At 41.1% G+C, this 20,074-nt stretch overlaps 1 protein-coding gene across 1 annotated transcript in view; it reads right to left on the bottom strand.

The window, feature by feature from the left end:
- EDIL3 (EGF like repeats and discoidin domains 3) overlaps window positions 1-20,074 on the bottom strand; it is a 361,850-nt gene that overhangs the window by 54,766 nt on the left and 287,010 nt on the right. Inside the window, exons 7-9 of the mRNA XM_042449742.1 lie at window positions 17,843-17,998; window positions 16,175-16,319; window positions 22-206 (exon numbers count right to left, since the gene is read on the bottom strand). Coding sequence (XP_042305676.1) covers window positions 22-206; window positions 16,175-16,319; window positions 17,843-17,998 — 486 coding nt within the window. The remainder of the gene's footprint in view (window positions 1-21; window positions 207-16,174; window positions 16,320-17,842; window positions 17,999-20,074) is intronic.

Here is a 20,074-nt window from a genome sequence, read left to right as displayed (position 1 = left end):
ACAATAGTGAAAAATGGTCACCTGTAGCCACTGTGATTGATCACTGTGTCCTGATGTCCAGGCATTCACTTTGCCTTGCTTGTCTAGTCGAGCTTTTCTAGGTTCCCATGTAAACATGTCCATGTTGAGTGTTCTGAAGATACTTGAGGCGGTAATCTGATAATCCTGTATGTGTCCTGATTTCATCCCCAGTGGTTCAGAGCAGCCTAAAGGAGTGAAAGAATAATTTTTGAAAGATATACTTAAGTGAACCAACACTCCTATAAACACAGTTTGGGTCCTGTACTGGGAGAAAGGTGGGATATACCTTAAATAAATAAAAAAATGTCTGTTAAGAATTTTTCACATTGATCATAAATTAATGTGAGAAATTGCCAGAGGTTATTTTGAAACCATGATAAACAGATACATTTGAACTACAAAGCATATATATGCATATTCCAATTACAAATAACATAAATCTATCTGGGATTTTTGTTTGGCAAAACAGAAATTAACACACTTACAATTCAACTCTCTGCATGTTTACTCATAAGGACATGCATTATGCTGTCATTATTTCAGTTCCTTATGGTTTTCATGGTTACTACCAATTATGCACATTTAAAAATTCATAGTTTAAACAGTTTTCAAAAAATATCTAAAATTATTATCTCTATTTAATTATGTATTTACACTCCAGGAGCTAAAGAATGCTCACAAATTCTATTGTACTTGGTGAGAAAGGGTGTTTTTGAAACACCAAATACCCCACTGAGAAAACGATTAACCATTGGGGGGGAGTATTTGGGGACTTTTTGTGAAAATCTATTTGCATTTAATAAAATCCACAAAATTGCACACACAGTGCTTCTCCCCAAAAAGATTCTAGGGTCCTTTACAGATGGGCCTTAAACTACGGACTCAGTCCGTACTAGGGTTAAAAAGGGGCATCGCTTCCGGACGTTCCCTAACCCTAGTACGGACTGAGTCCGTACAAAATGGTGGCGCCCCTTCCACATGGGGGCCGCCATGACGACGTCATGAACGTGCCGTCTCCAAACGCGCCGCCTCTAAACGTTGAGGTGTCCTTGGGGCTTCAAGCCCCCCGCGGCCTGGAAAGCGGCGGATCAGGGCCTCAGAGGCTGCAGTTCTGGCAGCTGAGGCCCCGATCCAGCGGGGAAAGGGTCAGTTACAGGCCGCCCCAAATGGATGGTCTGTAACGTGCCATAAAGACTCAAAAAACATAGGCTAAATAAAGTGGCTTCTGGGGGCATAGCATTTACATGCTACATGTCCCCAAAGTTGCCAGAAGCTCCTCCGATGGCACCCTCCAGTCCAAAGGACCGGATTAAAAAGGAACCATTTTAATGTGGCTCATGGGGTTTGAGATCCCAGGCACTGGCCCGCTTTGGAAGCAGGCTGCGCAGTCACTGCAGTCCTGGCCTGATCGTGGACCAATTGTAGCCAGAGAGGCTAGAGGCTGCTCCTTCATGTACATCTGCTTCACCCCAAAGTGAAAAACAAATTTTAAATAAATGGAAAAAACTCTTGCAGTCTCACTGAGCAGGCAGCAAAAACCTGAAATGAAATGTTTGTATCAAGAATTAAATAAACAAAGGTCTATATCCCTTTCCTGTTTTTATATCTTTCCTATTTTCCATTGAGCTATAGTAGCCACCCCATTACACGCAGCCCATTCAATAGAGAACTTCCAGCTATGGGCCTGTGTATGATAGTGCTACCCTTATATTATCATTTTAGTCCATTTGGCTCAACACACTTACTATGCTCAGAGCTATGGGGAATACTGTGTCCAGTTCTGGGCACCACAATTAAAGTGGGATATCAACAAGCAGGAGTGTATCCAGAGGGGGATGACTCAAAATGATGAATGGTCTGAAAACCATGCCCTATGAGGAGAACTTAGTGAGCTAAGTATGTCTAGCCTGGGGATGAGAAGTTTAAGAGGTGACATGTTAGCCATGTTTAAATGTTTGAAGGGATGTCATACTGACAATGGAACAAGCTTGTTTTTTGCTTCTCCAAAGATTAGGACATGAAACAATGGATTCAGACTATAAGAAAAGAGATTCCACCTAAAAATTAGGAGGAACTTCCTGACAGTAAGAGCTGGTCGACAGTGGAAGACACTGCCTTGGAGGCTGGTGGAATTTGCTTCTTTGGAGGTTTTTGAACAGAGGCTAGATGGATATCTGTTGTGAGTGCTTTGTGTGTTTCTGCATGTGTTGGACTGGATGGTCCTTGTGGTGTCTTCCAGCTTTACGATTTTAATGTTCTATGTCTAATCAGTTGTGCTTCAAAATGCGTTTCGAATCCTCCTTGAAACTTCATGGGAACATAGAAGGGAAGAGTAGAAGCACTGCACACAAATATGTTGAATGAGGAGGCAGAATGGAATTTATAACAAGTGCATGGGCTGGAATCAGCAGCCCAGCCCATGGTATTCTGCATCTGATTCCAACCCGGGTCAGTATTCAGAAGAGTGCTGAAGGGGGCTATACAGTTGGTCCTCCATATCCACGACTCTTGTATTCACTGATTCAGCCATCTATGGCTTCAAAATATCCCCCCACCCAAAAAATCCAAAAAGCAAACCTTGTCATTTTATGTAAGACACACCATTTTACTACCCCATTGTAAATTGAACATCCGTGGGTTTTGGTATACATGGAGTGTCCTGGAACTAAACCCCAGTAGATACCAAGGTCTTTGTGGGGAGAGACGCTGGCAGAAAGGAGGATTAAAAACCTGTAAAGGTTTCATATGTTGCCTTAAAACATATACCAATCATACAGCCACCATGCATCCATGAATCTCCTTGAGTTTCTGTAATTGCTCAAATGACACAGTACAGTGCGCCCGCGTCATGTGGGCCCACTTACGCGGCTTTCAGCATATGCTAAAAGCTGCACTGGGAAAAGGGATGGTGCGCCGAATAAGGAGTAATGGCATGTGCACCTGCAGTGTGTGCGTGCCGCTGCGTCGCCACATGCACAAGCCACATTTATTTAAATGGGGTTCGAACATAGGTGGAATTCCCTTTATGGGGGGTGGGGTCCGGAACGGATCCTCCGTGTAAAGGAAGGGCAGACTGTAATATCACCCTGATGGGTTTACACAAACTGAGCAACATTATTAGAGCCAAGAGTCACCAGCTGTAAGGGGTTAGGAATGGGCAGAAACTTCTTGGGTTGGCTGATTTAACCTTCTGGTACTTGAACTGCCCTTTAGCTGCCATAGTCCCCTTCTGTCAATTGATGTGGCTGCACAACTGCTCTACTGGCTGAAATCAGCTGGCAGAAAAGCCGAAGAAGGAATGGGGATAGGGTGGTGGACAAAAGAGGAATCTTTGTTATGCCGGATACAAAGCTCATGTAGTTTGTGGAGACAGCCACTATGCTGCTACCTCAGAGACAGGAAAAGTTCTATTTCCTAGCATCTCTGGCTGAGATGAGTTTGGATTCAATATAGCATCAGTAGACCTAGTGTCAGCTCAATTGAACCTCAGCCATTTTGATGAGTAGTCATTGCTTCCCCTTTACAGTGCAGCCTTGAGATTAGCTGCATCCTTGCAAATGAATCTGCATGCATGTAGGGCTGTGCAAAAGCTCCAAGCGATGTTTTAAAAATGATTTTTTATTAATTTTTAAGACAAACAATCTAATTTACAGTCAAAATAATATGCAATCAAAGATAAAGGTATGGGGGAGGGTGGAGGAGAGAAGAAATGAAGAAATTAAAGAAAAAGAAAAAAGAGAAGAAGAAAAAATCTCCAGGAATTTTTCATCAGTTCCATTTGTGCAGACTTCAGGCCTTTGTTTGGCATGTATACTTTGATCAAAGTCATGCTTTCTCATGCAACTTGTAGTCTATCATTGATAGATTAGTGTTGGCTTCTGGATTCACTAACTATAATCATTCATATACTGTACCTAAGGCCATTTGAAGTTCTGAACAAATATTTAAAACTGCAGTTTAACAATGCAAGACAAAACATTCCTTAAAACCATTGCTGAATATGTATATATATTAAATACCCTAAGAAAACAACAATGGATTTCTGTATTTAGCTTTCTGCTTTAGGCATGAGCTGTTGACAATATAAAATAATATCCACAGATAAGAGGAATTAATTCCAGATCATATAAATAGCAAATAGCTTGGCTGTACTTACCTTAGCCAAGATAAATCACAGTTGTTAGCTGGACTATTTATTCATTAACTCAGTAATCAATGAAAGGAACTATTATTTCTCAGTGAAGCATTTAATTAATTTATAGCCCTCTTAATTATGATACCAAAATCAGGACAATAAAGAGATTTTAACTATCTTTTGCATCAAGTTTATTTGAGTATGAATTTGTCACTCTTTAACTGTACTTCACCATTAAGGAAAAGTTAATTTCCCTTAATTTGCTCATACTATTCTGCACTCTTTCAAGAGCGCCAAGTCCTTTCCCCACTCAAACCATCAGCAGCATGAATCTTGCTAGAAACAGCACTATTCAGCACTATTGACAGGATTACAATTATTATGCTGAAAGGGAGAAGGTCGGGGGGGGGGGTCATCTGGTAAAGCAGTCTTGCTGGTTCACTATAACTTTTTCAAGTTGCCAACAAGGATTCTTTGAAGGCTTTTTTTGCATCCATGCATTGACCTAACCTTACCCTCCACAGCATGAAGACCTCTGGTGAAATGATAGCACAGTGTGATCATAACCATAAAGCTTATGCTTTTTGATACCTTTATGAAAATAGTCACATGGAAGTCAAATTTTTATTTGTTCATTGTTCATCTTCTATCCCTTCTTCTTCATTTCCCCATTTCAAAGTGTTTTGTGTCAGTAAAATATGTGAAAGCTAGGATATACTATCCCAACCCACAAGGTCACATTCAGCCAGGAACTTGAAATACCACTGACATTGGTTACACATCAGGCCTTTGAGAACTGAAGTATATGCCAAGCATAACTTTTTTTTCAAAAAAGAGTAGATTCAAAACTGAACTGGGATACCTGATCATGTGTTATGAGAGTTTCTACTTTTGGAAAAATGCAAACTAAAAAGTGAAAAAAGATCCAGTCTTTGTTGTTGTACATTTTTACATTCTGTCTGACTTATGACAACCCTTAGATGGACTGTGACAATGTATCATTGGGGTTTCTGGGCAGAATTGGTCTGAGGGGGCTGCCCTTGCCTTTCTCTGAGGCTGGAAAAGTGTGATTTGCCCAAGGTCACCCAGTGGGTTTCCATGGCCAAGCAGAGATCTGAAGTCTGGTCTCCTGAAGCTCAAATTCAACACTCAGATCACTGCACCAGGCTGTCTAGTCTTCACTGACTGTTTTTCCTAGAGCCTCCTGTGGAGGAGTCCTAGATACCAGCTGTGAGAAGTGCCTGATGTACCATTAGGGAGAGTGAGGCAAGTGGCTGATAAGGATCATAATCCTGATTGATTAATCCCTAACTAGAGTAGACCTGTTGAATAAACTGTGGAGTGTTGAGTCAACATATAGGTAAATTAATGGGTCTACCCTAGTTAAGACTAACAATAACTTTTAGGCCAATGGGTGCTATGGAGCCCTACATGCTCTCCTTTGTTGGGGAGAGATATTTTGTGGGGCCTGCTTGCCACATCTACCATAGCCTGATGCTTTCAAGGAAGAAGTCTTGAAGTGTGCTATTGCTGGCCAGAGACTGCCATTGACTTTACAGAAGCTGGGTATGACAACAATCCAACTTTGCTATCATCTTTGGTTCATTAGTAAGGAAAAAAGGATAACTTATCAGTGACCCTTGGTTTGTCAAAACAATTTCCTTCTCCACTCTGATTTCATCTATTGCTGGGAATTGAGTCATTGATTGTATTACTCTGTTTCGTGCCCAGTGCCTTCCCTGTAGAATACAAGTGGTGAATAAAATCTTTTTGTATGTCTGAAGAATGTTATTTGTGGGTTGTTTAAGGGCTACTATTGATTTTCAGGAACATTTCTACTTGGCAGCTGCATTTATTTATCAATTTCTTTCTCATGTTTTTTTTTTAAGATGAAGCATTTTGAGACTGTCTGAGACTAAATAAAATATCAGCTACTTGCATGAATCTTAAATCCAGGAAGCTGAAATTCTGTGATAACTTTGAACAGGAATGGGGCCAAATTTCACACAGTGTCCTCATGGGCTGCAGTGTCATGAAACTAGCCAAACCCTTAACCAAATATACAGTAAACAAATGAGGCTTTTTCCCCCACTTTTCACCTTGGGAATAAGAAATCAGCAAATATAAATGTCTGCAGTGCTAGAAATTTGGGGACCCAAACAAAATTTTATAGGGGGGGGGGGGAGTTCCTATCTGGAGTGGCAATGCCCTCATTTTCCCTAATCCCATGGAGCTATACTCCTCAAATGAGGTATGAATGGTATAAAATCCACCATTCCTTTCCTAAGGCAAACTAATTCTTTGTAAACAGTTCGCATCCCACAAGTTACCTAAGCTTTAAATAGATCTCTAAAAAGTCCTCAGAGATTAGTTGTGAAAATATAAAGTAACTTTTAAAAACAAAGGTTGCTGACATTTAAAAACATACATTTGGCTCTTAATGGAAGGAGCCCCTTGAATTTAATCATCTTGTTTCTGAAATGGAAACTGGTAGACAGTTGTTCAAGGATTTATTATTGCTGTTTATTTTATTTATATCCTACCTTTTCTCCAGGACTGGAACTCAAGGCAGCTTACACATTAAAAACATACACAAAGCCACATTAAAACTGAATAAAACTAACAACCATATTAAAATTATATATGAGCTTATTGCAGCGACTTTTAACCCAATTGTTCCCCAACGGGATACAGTTGGGAATCATCATACGGAAAATGTCGTTTATGCCCCTTGGCGACTGCATCTTGACTGAATCCCAGCTTCCAGACACCCTCAGCTGGCCAGTTTGCAAACATGGGAGCTTTCCATATTTGCAAACCGGCTGGCTGAGCATGGCTGGGAGCCAGGATTCAGCTGGGATGCAATCACCCAGTGACATCAGTGGCATTTTCCATGTGATAATTCCTGACTGCATCCCACAACCTGACTATATTCCATAGGGGAGTAGTCGGGTTAAAAGTCGGAGCGATAAGCTCCATACTCTAAAATATTTTAAAAACAATAAGCACTGTAATTAAAACAATGCAGCACTGTCAGCCCTTCATAAGAGCCAACTTGGATGCCTGTATCGCAGCAGAACCATCTAATGAAGTGTCCAGAAACTCCGTAAATGAGGTTTTGCTGGATCAATTTGAGTCTCTGAGTACCGATGACGTAGACAAGCTTCTTGGTAGTGTGAAGAAGACAACATGCCCCCTTGATCTTTGCCTGTCATGGCTGACCGTCCGGGGGGGGGGGATGCCTTGAGGATATTTCTGAGAGACATCATCAATGCTTCCCTTAGGGAAGGACAAATTCCATCTTGTTGAAGAAAGCGGACATTAGGCCGCTCCTGAAAAAAACTTACATTGAACCCCTGGACAGGGACAACTATAGGCCAGTATCGCATCTGCCCTTTCTGAGCAAAGTGACTGAGAGGGCCGTTGCCCTTCAGCTCCTGGTTGTCTTGGATGAAACCAATTATCTAGATCCATTTCAAACTGGCTTTAGGACAGGATATGCAATTTAGACTGCCATGGTTGCCTTGGCTGATGACCTTCGTCTAAGCATCAACAGGGTTAGTGTGACCCTGTTTGTGCTATTAGACTTCTCAGCAGAGTAGAGATTAAGGATCAGCATTTTCAATACAATAGATCACAACATCCTTCTGGATCGCCTGAGAGGGTTAGGAATTGGAGGCATTGCATTGCAATGGTTCCGTTCCTTCCTCTCTGGAAGATCCAGAGGGTGATGCTCAGGGACAGTCGCTCCTTTAAAAAGGAGCTTAATTGTAGCATTCCTCAAGTTGCCAATCTGTTCCCAATGCTATTCAACATATATATGACGCTGTTGGGAGACATCATTCGGCAGCATGGGGCTGGGTGTTATCAGTACTCTGATGACACCCAGATATATTTCTCTGTGTCACAGTCTACAGCTTTGACCTCGGATGGCATCCTCTTGATGAATATCTTAAAGTGGTAATGGACCGGATGAGGAAAAACAAACTAAAACTCAGTCCGGATAAAATTTAATGACAGAAATGGCCATTTTATTGGAGTAGAGATTAAGGATCAGGAAAGAGAAATTCTAGTAGAAGGAATTTATTGCCCCCTTAAAAATAAAAGTAAATTCTTTTCAGACCTCCAAGCTAAAATAGCAGAATTTTAATATGATATTATGATATTAAGGGGTGATTTCAATGGGGTATGGGACCCCAAATTAGACACAGTTGCAAAAAAAAAAATATTAAAGAGAAATAAGGGAAACTCCAAAAATCTTTTTTTGAGAAGGCAAATAATCTAAACTTACTGGATACATGGAGACAATTATATAATACAAAGAGGGAATATACATTTCTATCTGGAAGACATAATTCTATGGCTAAGAATAGACATGATACTGGTTTGTAAAACATTAATGAATGAATTCGACGATATGGAGATATCCCCCAGAATTATTTCAGATCATAACATGCTAAAATTGAATCTAAAAGGAAGAAGGAGAAGAACAGATAGGAGACTATGTGAGGATCTATTATCAGACTTAGAAATAGTGAGGTGAGCAAAAAAATAAAAAAATGATTGGATAGTTCTTCAGAGAAAATATGAATAATGAAGCACAGAGATTGTATGGGACTGTATCAACTATGGTGTCTAAGTAGGAACAGATCTGTGTGACTTTATCTGCCCAGTACTGCACAAATATCTTGCAGCGTTGGAATCACTTTTCACCATATCTTGTCAAATTGGAGAGCATTTTATGACATGTATTTGCATTTGATGTTTGTGTTGCCATTGCTAGGGAAGATCACACAATGAAATTTAAGTTCATTAAGTTGAGTTCTGTGAAAAAGGGTACTTTGGCTCAAGCCCCTCCTAATATTATTGGACTACACATACATTATCTTTTCTCTGCCATGAGAGGGTTGATCAGTCAACAGTGTTCCCTATAGTGAAAATAGTGTCTTGATTTTAATATCTAAATGTCATTGCATTTTGGTCTTTCTTGGTAGCTGTCTGCTCTGGTTTGTTTGTTTGTCTGTTTGTTTGCACTAATGCATTTAATCAGTTTTTAACCAGAAAAAGGCTTGAGAGTGGGTGGAAATTCCATGTTCTTTATGTAGTTTTCCCCCATTGCATGAGTAGCAGAGAAGTGGGGCTGCACTAACTTGTCAACCTGCAGTATTCCACACTTGGCTTTGGGATCATGGCCAACTCTGAAGGCAAGCTGAACAGCCATGAGTTATCTGCACCATGTGGCATAAAGCCATGCCACTTGGTTATTATTATTATTTTTGCTTCCTCACTATGCATGCACACAATTACATGAACACACTGCCTGTGACTGCCAATTACCCTCCTCCTCCTGCCCAGTTTCCATCCCTGTGGACCTGCAGACCCAATTGCATATTTTTGTTTATGAGTGCCTTAAAGTGATTTCTGACGTATGGTGACCCTAAGGCAAACTTATCACAGGGTTTTCTTGGCAAGATTTGTTCAGAGGGCGTTGCTTTTGCTTCCCTCTGGGAGGTTGAGAAAGTGTGACTCGCCCAATGTTACTCAGTGGGTTTCCATGGGGATTCAAGCCCTGGTCTTGAGAGTCATAGATCAGCAATCAAACCACTAAACTATGCTGGTCCTCACCCATCATCATACATGACATTGCTGTTCAATTGCTGCATATTCTTCAAATGGATTGTATCAAGAAAATTTCATGTCATTTTCCTATGATATATCATTAGTATTTTTAGTTATAACTTTCCTGAGGATATTGTGGCAGAAAAAAAGGCTCATACACTTAAAGTATTAATGAATAAGTAAATTAAATATAAATAACCAATAATTTTTCATCATTGGCACAGAGTACATTTCAGTAAAGTCAAGGGCAAGAGCACCTAAAAATGTTTCACATATTCTTCTTTCAGGTATAAAAGAGTATGGGGCTGTACAGATGAGGCTGTTTGGATGCGGCGCACAAGGCACATCATTGGCATGCGCGACATCTGAATGTGAGCACACCCAAAATGGCATTAAGAGAGCGAGGAGTGTGTGGACCTTCCACTCTCGCAAGCCCTGATTTCGGCCACAGGCTGCCACAAAATGGCAGTCTGTACCAGGCCTATATGTTCAATTGGACTTCCAAATCAATATAATAAATAATAATAATAATAATAAAGATTTTATTTCTATCCCGCTCCTTCCTATGATCAGGGCGGCTTACAACAAAAGTTAAAACATTCATACAAAGTCATTAAAATACAGAATATCAAAGCCATCTTACAACAAGAAAAATAACAGGCAAAAAAGCCCCATAGCCCAACCTCTTGGCTACGGAAGAGGAGGGAGGCCCACAGGATTTTATTCGGGGAATGCCTGTTGGAATAGGAAGGTTTTCAGGTCCTTCCTGAATTGGGCCAGGGTGGTAGTCGAGCGGAGCTCAGTGGGCAGCGTATTCCAAAGGGCTGGGGCAGCAGTGGAAAAAGTCCTCCATGTAGTGGAGGATAATCTCGCCCCAGGCACCTTCAGTAACTGCTGCCCAGACGTTCTGAGGGTGCGAGGCGGAATGTACGGGGAGAGGCGGTCCTTTAGATATCCTGGGCCCAAGCCATTTAGGGCTTTATAGGTAATTACCAACACCTTATACTGAGCCCAGAAGCGAATGGGCAGCCAGTGGAGATCTTTAAGTACCGGTGTTATATGGCTGGTCCTGGAAACGCCAGTGACCAGCCGGGCTGCCATGTTCTGCACCATTTGCAGCTTCCGAGTTTGGTATAAGGGTTGCCCCATGTAGAGTACATTGCAGAAATCCAGTCTCGAGGTTACCAGAGCATGTACAACAGTTTCTAGGTCCCTCTGGGCCAGGTATGGGCGCAGCTGGCGAATAAGCCGAAGCTGATAGCAGGTGCTCTTGACCGTCGCATTCACCTGAGCAGTCAGGTGAAGCGACGAGTCAAGAAGCACCCCCAGACTGCGCACGGAGTCTTTCACAGGGAGCGTGACCCCGTTCAGGACAGGTGGAACCACCGCCATTCCTGGACCAGGAGAACCTATCACTAGTACCTCCGTTTTCTCTGGATTCAACTTGAGTCGGTTTTCCCTCATCCAGCCCATTACTGACTCTAGACAGGCCACGAGAGGAGAGACGCCATCCCCAGTCACTGCATCAGTCGGAGACATAGAGAAAATGATTTGGGTGTCATCAGCGTACTGATAACCCCGCGCCCCATGTCTCCGGATGATCTCTCCCAGCGGTTTCATGTAAATGTTAAATAGCATGGGAGACAGAATGGCTCCTTGAGGGACCCCGGTTTTAAGGGCCTGCTCATCGGAGCACACGTCTCCCAGCTGCACCATCTGGGACCTCCCAGAGAGGTAGGAGCGGAACCACTGGAGCGAGTGCCCCCGATTCTCACCTCTGCCAGGCGTCCCAGAAGGATACCATGGTCTATGGTATCAAAAGCCGCTGAGATGTCCAAGAGCACCAACAGGGACACGCTACCCCTGTCGATACCCAGACGGAGATCATCGACCAAGGCGACCATGGCCGTCTCAACCCCGTAACCCGCCCGGAAGCCAGTTTGAAATGGATCCAGATAATCCGTTTCATCCAAGACCGCCTGAAGCTGGATTGCAACCGCCCTCTCGATCACCTTTCCCAAAAATGGTAGCAGCGAAACAGGCCGATAATTATTATGAACCAGGGGGTCGAGGGAGGGCTTTTTTAGGATAGGTTTTACTATGGCCAATTTCAGTTGTGATGGAAATTGCCCATCCCTCAAAGATGTGTTAACTATCCGGCGTAACAAGGTTGTTACCGCCGGTCCCCCCTGGGCCGCTAACCACGAGGGACAGGGATCGAGAGAGCAGGTTGTCTTCCGAACACTTCCGAGGATCTTGTCCACATCCTCGGTACTCACCGATTCAAACCGATCCAGTTTAATAAAGTCCACGGAGGCTCTGGACACCTCTACCCTAGTTTCTGCTAAAATGTCGGCATTCAGACCTTCGCTTATGCGAGAGGTTTTATCCGCAAAAAAGTCGTTAAATAAGTCACAGCAGGCCTTAGTAGGTTCAAGGATCTGGTTCAGGGCAGGAGGGAGCTGAGTTAGCTCCCTGACCACCCTGAACAACTCTGCTGAACGCGACTCCGCGGACGCGATATGAGCACCATAGAACGAATTCTTTGCTGCTCGTATCGCCTCTCCGTAGTCCATTAACAGTTGGTCTAGGAGAGCCTTGTCGTCTAAGCAAAGGTGCTTCCGCCAACGGTACTCTAGCCGTCGCAGTACCCGCTTCCTTGCCCGGAGATCTTCCGTATACCAGGGCTTACATTTGGAAGCAGGCCTGAGAGGGCGCTTGGGAGCGATGCTGTGTACAGTATAGCCCTTGAAAGACCGGTATTCCAAATACCGGTGAGGGCATCAACAGAGTCGCCGTCGCTTCCAACCATGAACCCCTCTAAGGCTTCCTGGAACCTTTTGGGTTCCATCAGCCTTCGAGGGTGGACCATCCTAACAGGTCCACCACCCCCGGGGGGGGGGATCTGGGTAGAGGCCTTGATTTTCACCTCTACCAGGAAGTGATCCGTCCATGACAAGGGGGAAACATTAGCTATTTCCGCCCACGGATTTTCCGCATCCGAACAGAAGACCAGATCGAGGGTATTACCCGCACAGTGCGTAGGACCCTGTATCAGCTGAGAAAGGCCCATGGCTGCCATGGTATCCATGAATTCCCGAGCTGCACGGGATGGAACATAGCTGGCCGTGAGGGAGATATTGAAGTCACCCAGGACAAGTAGCCTGGGCGTCTCCAATATCAGTTCAGCGACCAACTGTGTCAGCTCGTTAAGGGAGTCCGCTAATGCACGGGGTGGCCGATACACTAACAGAATCCCTAGACTGTCTCTAGCCTTTAGGGTCAGGTAAATACACTCGATGTAGGACGTCTGTCAGATGTGGTTCCTGGTGAGGGACACGGTGTTCCTATGTATCAAGGCCACACACCCCCCCGCCCACCTAACCTGCGCTGGTCCTTCACCGAGAACCCGGCAGGCAGGGCCTGAGCCCACACAGCGTCCCCTTCAGGCCCTAGCCAGGTCTCGGTAATGCAAGCCAGATCACACTTTTGGTCCTCCAGCATATCGTGGAGGATGTGGGTCTTGTTGTTTACTGATCTGGCGTTGCACAGGAGCAGCGACAGGGTTTGTGGCACGGTTGGAGCGACCCTCAGGTCCCTTAGGTTGGGAGGGGGACAGGAAGGAGAGATAGATATGATGCATTGATCTCTCCTTCCTCTGGAACGCAAGTCCCTTCTCCCACCGCCATACCTCCCCCTGCCCCACACTACCTCAATAGGAGCTCCGCTCGTCGTGATGTTACCTCTTCCCTCCCCGGCCCATGCATCCCCCGCATCCCCAGACTTTTAATATAAAACAATAAGGGGATATATATGATTGGAAGCAATAGAAAGCCATATTTCTTTGCCATAGATGCTCACAATGGGACAGTCATTTGTCCCAATACAAGCAACAGGACCAGAAAGTTTTAAATTGGTTTAATCATTCACTCTCTCCCCAATTTTATTAGCTGTGTTGAGCAATTTGGGTAGAAGGTAGTATATAAATGTAGTTAGTATATAAATGGGACTTATTATGGATGGTAACTTGCTCTTTCCCTTCACCTCAAATAAAGTTAGACTACAAGGAGCTGAAACACACTCATTTATCCTTTAGAATAATTGTATGTATGTTTCAGCTAAGACTAAAATTGTTCTAGAGTCTGAGCACCATGACAGTTCAGAAGTATAATGACCTTCAGACAAGATGAGACCCTGAAATGCATTCACTTAGTAGCATTCACTGTTCTTTCAGCAAAACCATTCCTAGTCATTCTGGCAAAGACTTATTCTAAATTGTGTTCCCATGAGTTGGAGACACAAAAAGAAGAAAATCTAATACTCCAAAGCACTTGGACATGATTTTCTATTTACTTTCAAATCTATCTGTATTGGAAGAGGGCCACAGTGAGATTAATGCATTAACTTTTCATTTTGTAGCCTGGTTTTGTTGTCACTCAAGGAGCACGCATTATGTAACAAGATGGTTTGATATATTGCCAGTGCCATGGCTGACTGTTTGTACAGTCATATAGAAATAATCTCACAACAAATTCACCCTTACAGTTGCCATATTAAAATAATGCTGGTACTTTGACAAAGATGAAGAAGTGTATATGTTTTCCTTGGATCTGCAAGGGAATGAAGCTTTTGTGCAAAAAAAGCTCCAGGTCAGGCATTACATTTTTGTGCAATGACCCTTCTTCACAGAAAACCTCAAAAGGACTGATATTGGCTCCACTAGCTCATTTACTTCTGCTGCGAGGCACAATGAAAGATTCTGTACGAAAGCAACAAAACAAAATCAAATCAAATCAAATCTCATCAAAAGTAACCAGACTCAGCAGTGGGCTTAATTTCACCTGAAAAGTACTGGAAATGCAGTTAGGAAATACTTGCAAGCTTCAAGAATCTCAAAAGTGGTAGCCTGAAGAACTTCTATAAACTAGAAGTTGCTGACTTCATGCTGACTCAACTGAGAATCCTGGGCTATAATCGACAACATAACTGGTGATATCTTCAAAGTACGGTAATAATATTAGAAGGTGTACTAGATGAACCTCTGTCCCTCTGCACCCACTAAAGGTAATAAATACACACCAAGGCAGGTTTTCATGTAAACCTCTAGGAACTAAAGGCTGGCTCTTGGTCCCACCAGTAGATGCTTCTTCTTCTTCTTTCTTTCTTTCTTTCTTTCTTTCTTTTTTAACTCTGCCATTTGTTATTAGTAAATGACAGAATCAGAAGAATAGTGAGTTAAAGAGAGAAGTAAAGAAGTAATGGTGAGAATCCTTCTCAAAGACTAAAATCACAATAATTATCACCCTGTGTCAAATCTACCATTACTACACAAAGTATCTCAACATGTAATGGCAACCCACCTCTGGATAGTTTTGGATGGAACTAATCCAACTAATATCCATTTCAGTTTGCTCTCAGGCCTAATTTTGAAACTGAAACTAGTGGATGTCATAGTGGATAAAATGAAATGAAAAATGGGCAGTATGTATCCATCTTCCCATATTCTTTTCAATGTCAATCAATATTATTCACGGTGGGATCTTTCTAAATCATCTGACTGGAGTGGGAGTGAGAGGCACTGTGACATATGGCTTTGGCTAGCAAAGAATATTCTTTTTAGGCAGGCCTTCGGAAATTTGGATTGTGTGGAAAGGACTTTTAATCAAGTGAAAGATGTTATTTCATTTATTGATATGTTTAATCTATATTTTATAACTGTTTTAAATATCTTAAATGCCTGGGACCAGAACTGTTTGGGATTTCAGATTGGGGCAGGGCAGGGGGGAGGGGTGGATATTTGCATATGCAGTTGGCCCTTTGGATCTGCAAACTTTCAGTCCACAAATTTGATTTTCACACCCCATATTATGAAATGGTGGTGACACAAATACAGATAGAATCATAGAGTTGGAAGAGACCGCAAGGGACATCCAGTCCAACCCCCTGCCATGCAGGAAATCTAAATCAAAGCATACCCGACAGATGGCCATCCAGCCTCTGTTTAAAGATTTCTAAGGAAGGAGATTCCACTACAGTCTGAGGGAGTTTGTTCCACTGTGTCAAACAGCCCTTACTGTCAGGAAGTTCCTCCTAATGTTGACGTGGAATCTTTTCTCCAGGCTAAACATCCCCAGCTCATTTGTTTGTTTAAAAAAAGCCCCTTATGAGTCACTGACAGAGAGCTGGAATAGAAATATTTAAATCTAATCATACAGTAAGAGATGTGTAGAAATAAAGAAAATTAGAGTGACTTGTCTTAAAAAGGAACAGACACTGATGGATAAAAATAAAGATTACAATAGCAATACATTCACCCACTAAACTTTATAAATGCTTACAGATAAATGTATACATGTTTTAAGCGTTGTTATAATTTACATATTACCAGAAAATATTTACCAGATAATTCGCAGCCAAGAAGTTCCATTCGCAAAGTACAATGCCTTCTGCAGACTTGAGGATATAACCGTATGTACTGAGCTTTTATCGGTGGGGTGAAAGAATTTGCATAAGGTGTATTATTATCTACATTTCCACGGAACACCTAAGATAAAACACATTGTAGAATTCATTAGACCGTAGAATGCATTTGAAGGACAGTATGGACTAATTCAATTCAATGTTACTGTCATTTGAAAATCATTTATTTAGCTCCCATTGTTGAACAATAAAGGCAACATAGAAATGTCATGAGAATACAGCAATTATCAAAAGTTAACTTTACATAGTCATGTGAATAATAATTCATCTGAAACATCCTGTAAAGTGGTGAGCATTATTTCTTTTACTACTATTCTCCTTTTCTAGATTTCTGATTGGATTTCTGAAGTCATAGTAACAGGTTTATTCTTCACTTGGTAGAAAATTATGGATGAAAACTGGAATCCTTTATGTTGGTGTATGCTATGTAACTGTATGTATACTTAGGTACATAACAGAGGGGCTAAGAAACACTATTAGTGAATTGTGAAGATGTGTAACAGGACACTGGCAGGAGTGATGTAGTGTCCATTAGGGTTACCAATGCACACTGGCATTCCCTAGCCAGTGTCCTGATGCATAATGGGACTGATGTAGAATGGAACTAATGCACAAGAGAACTGAAGCATGTTGGTCCTGATACACAATATTAATGATTTTGCTGACTCCCTACGAAGTAATGTAACAGTAGCCTTTAACTGGATATGGACATTATGGAACTGTCCAGTTCTAATTCCTACAGATGTAAATCCTCTTACAAAGTGGGATCCCAACTGAAGTTCCTTACATATTAAGATGCATATTGCACAAAGTTGCACTTAATAAATGGTCATGTGTCTGCATGTACTTGGAAAGTAAAGGAACTGCAGGAAATAAGAAAGGGATGACAGTGATAGATTTGTGAAGGTAAAGGTAGTTCAATTCTAATAAGGACACTAGGCTGGTCTTTGAAAGGGAAACATTTTGATAAATTAAAGAGGACACTGAATCTGGCAGAGAAACTAGCCTATATAGCATGAGAGATATGAGAGGGGATCTCCTTTTTTCCTTCAAAAAGTTGTAAGCTGAGTGGGTACAAAGACAATAAGACAGAAGCAATAAAGTTTGGCCTTGCCATGTAAAGTTACAAAGCAACTCCCTCTGAGAACAACTTACTGCTATAGAGTCACCTTATTTTTTCTACCCTGTAATATCTCAAAGCACAATATTTATGCTATAGCCATTATGCCCCTTTCTTTCCTGTAATAATACATTATATTTGAAAACAGAAAGTATATAAAATATATTGCTGTTGAATGTATCTTATTAAAAGCTAAAAATTTACCAACATAATAGACTAAATTCTATGCACAGAAGTAATTACTGGTAAAGTAATTAAAATGAAAATCATTTAAATATATTTCTAAAATGGTCAATTAGAATATAAGGAACTCTTAGTCCACATAGAATGTCAATTTATTCCAAAGTTTCTGAGAAAAAAATAATGTAGAAAATCTTAATCAATGCATATTTTCTGTATGTTCCCTCACTGAGATGCCATACATGTTAAGGCAAAAAAATGTTTTTAAATGGGTGACACTGACTTACCATATCTTCAGTTGTGCCCTTCACTTTGTATGTTGCCCATAATTTCCCATCGTTGCTATATGCAATTTTGTATGATTTTATGTATTCTGGGCTTCCAATTCTCTTGGCACCTTGAGTTATAACTCCAGTGATTCTCATCTTTCTTTGCAAGTTTATCTGAAAGAAGAATAATGTGTCATCAGTAATCAGTGGTATGGTAATGAGATAGGATTCTTCATTTAGTGTTTGATAAAAAATACCTTTATGGCTTCCCTGGTATACTGCATTTCCTTAAGTCAAGCTTTCATTTGGGATAGAGCTCAGACCTAGAAGATATGGCATTCAATGCATTTGATTGGGTACCATACATAAAGGATGTCATTCTTTGTTTCCTGTTTTCCTGGAATTAATATGTTCCTGATAATACAGAAATGATACAGAACAATCTATTTTTGTTCTAGGTTAGTTTCCTTTCTGGGAAGTATACACAGTGTAGCCTGAGACTAGATTTATGTGGTAACATCTATTACTAAAACTATATGAAGCAAGTAAAAATTGTATTAATCCCATAATTTGCTGTATAATCTAGTTTCAAGATCAAGAACTATGGTAGCTAGACATTTATAAACTTATTTTCCCCACATATCTCTTGTTGGTTTACTTGTTTGCTTTAAACATTCTTAAATTCCATCTTCATCTAGACATAGTTCTTAACATAATATATGCAAGAATTCCAAACATAGAAGATTAAGATTCTCAATGTACTATTGAGAATACATAAAAAATGGCCACCCATTGAATGTACTGTAGTACATATTGACCTGGTGTTGATGGGAATACAATGTTTGTACCAGATTCAGGAGCATATTCCAAAATTATGGTGTCACTGCCATTTGTTATCTGTTTCTTTTACAGGTGTGTAATGTACGTCTCTTTCAGACAGAACTCAGATAAGGGCCTCATTTGACAATCTTAATTAAAGGAAGGTATGTAAAGAAGCATTATATCAGGTTGTTAGCATGCATCTATTCAGTGCTCCAGCAAGCCATACTCTTTTCCACAATACTTTATTCCATTTTTTCATCCACTTAGTTTTCCTTAGTCCCTTTGTCCCTTATCCAAACAGTAATTCAGGATTTTATGGTCACAACACTGAGCTGTATTTTGGGGAGGGAGGGTTGTTTGTTTTTTCCTCTAAAGTTTTTGTCTTTTTCTGGAAATCTTCTGGAATTGTGGAGGTTGCAATACATATGTTTGCACCAAGAAAGGTTAGATATAAATGAAGATTAAATACAGATAAACAGATAATATCTCACTCCGTGAGTGTTGGTGATAGGCAAAGTAGTTATGATTACTGATAATGTGCTTATCCTGACAATACCCTCCTTTCCTGCTGTCTATGGGTCTATGTAAGAGATTGTATTGTTGCCTTTTCTGTAATGGAGATATATATTTTTGTGGGGAGGGGTGTATTTTCACTGTTTAGAATTTGACCGTGAATACACTGCCTGGAGGCATCAACATATTATTTTAGTATTTCATTGCATCTTCTGGGCAATGCCAAACAAGAAAAATATAGTAAGGCTACTGAGTTTCTAAATGATAACAAATTATTTAGGAGAACAGAAACACACACACAAGGACTGTAAAGTATCCCAAAGGAATTCTTCCAAAGCTGAGGAATAAAAAAATGGGTCAATATGTCAGTGCAAAAATGGCAAAAAACATTGAGGCAAAAATGCCATAGTAGAATAGAAAGAAACAGGGAATAAAACTACAAATACCATTATGGACACACACAAATATATGGTGCAAGGAAATGTGGAATACTGTGTTGAATTCCTGTCACCACATTTCAAAAACGTTATCATAGAGCTCAGTTAAGTCTAGGACAGAGTAGCTCAAATCTGGAAATAAGTGAAGAAAAAGGACAAAAGTATTTATTTATTTTATTCATTTTCTGAGCTTCCCCCTCCCCATGGGATTTATGAAAAAGCAAGTGAGAAGGGAATGCGGAGGTACACACAATCATATTTGGTATGCAAAAAGCAAATACAGAGATGTTTTCTTCTTTTCTTACACTAAAAAGACCCAGGTTCATCCAATTAAGCTGGATGACGGCAGCACAGACAGTGCACAGTTGAATTGTTTAATTAGCTTCCACAAGATGTCATGGTGTACCCATCTTTTGCCGCTTCAAAAGGGAATTAGGCAAATTCACTTAAAATATGTCTGGGGATACTAACCATGACA

The sequence above is a fragment of the Sceloporus undulatus genome, chromosome 2 (assembly GCF_019175285.1).
Source record: "Sceloporus undulatus isolate JIND9_A2432 ecotype Alabama chromosome 2, SceUnd_v1.1, whole genome shotgun sequence".
Taxonomy (NCBI): Eukaryota; Metazoa; Chordata; class Lepidosauria; order Squamata; family Phrynosomatidae; genus Sceloporus; species Sceloporus undulatus.
Note: the sequence above shows the minus strand (reverse complement) of the source record. Positions and strands in the feature narration are given on the sequence as shown.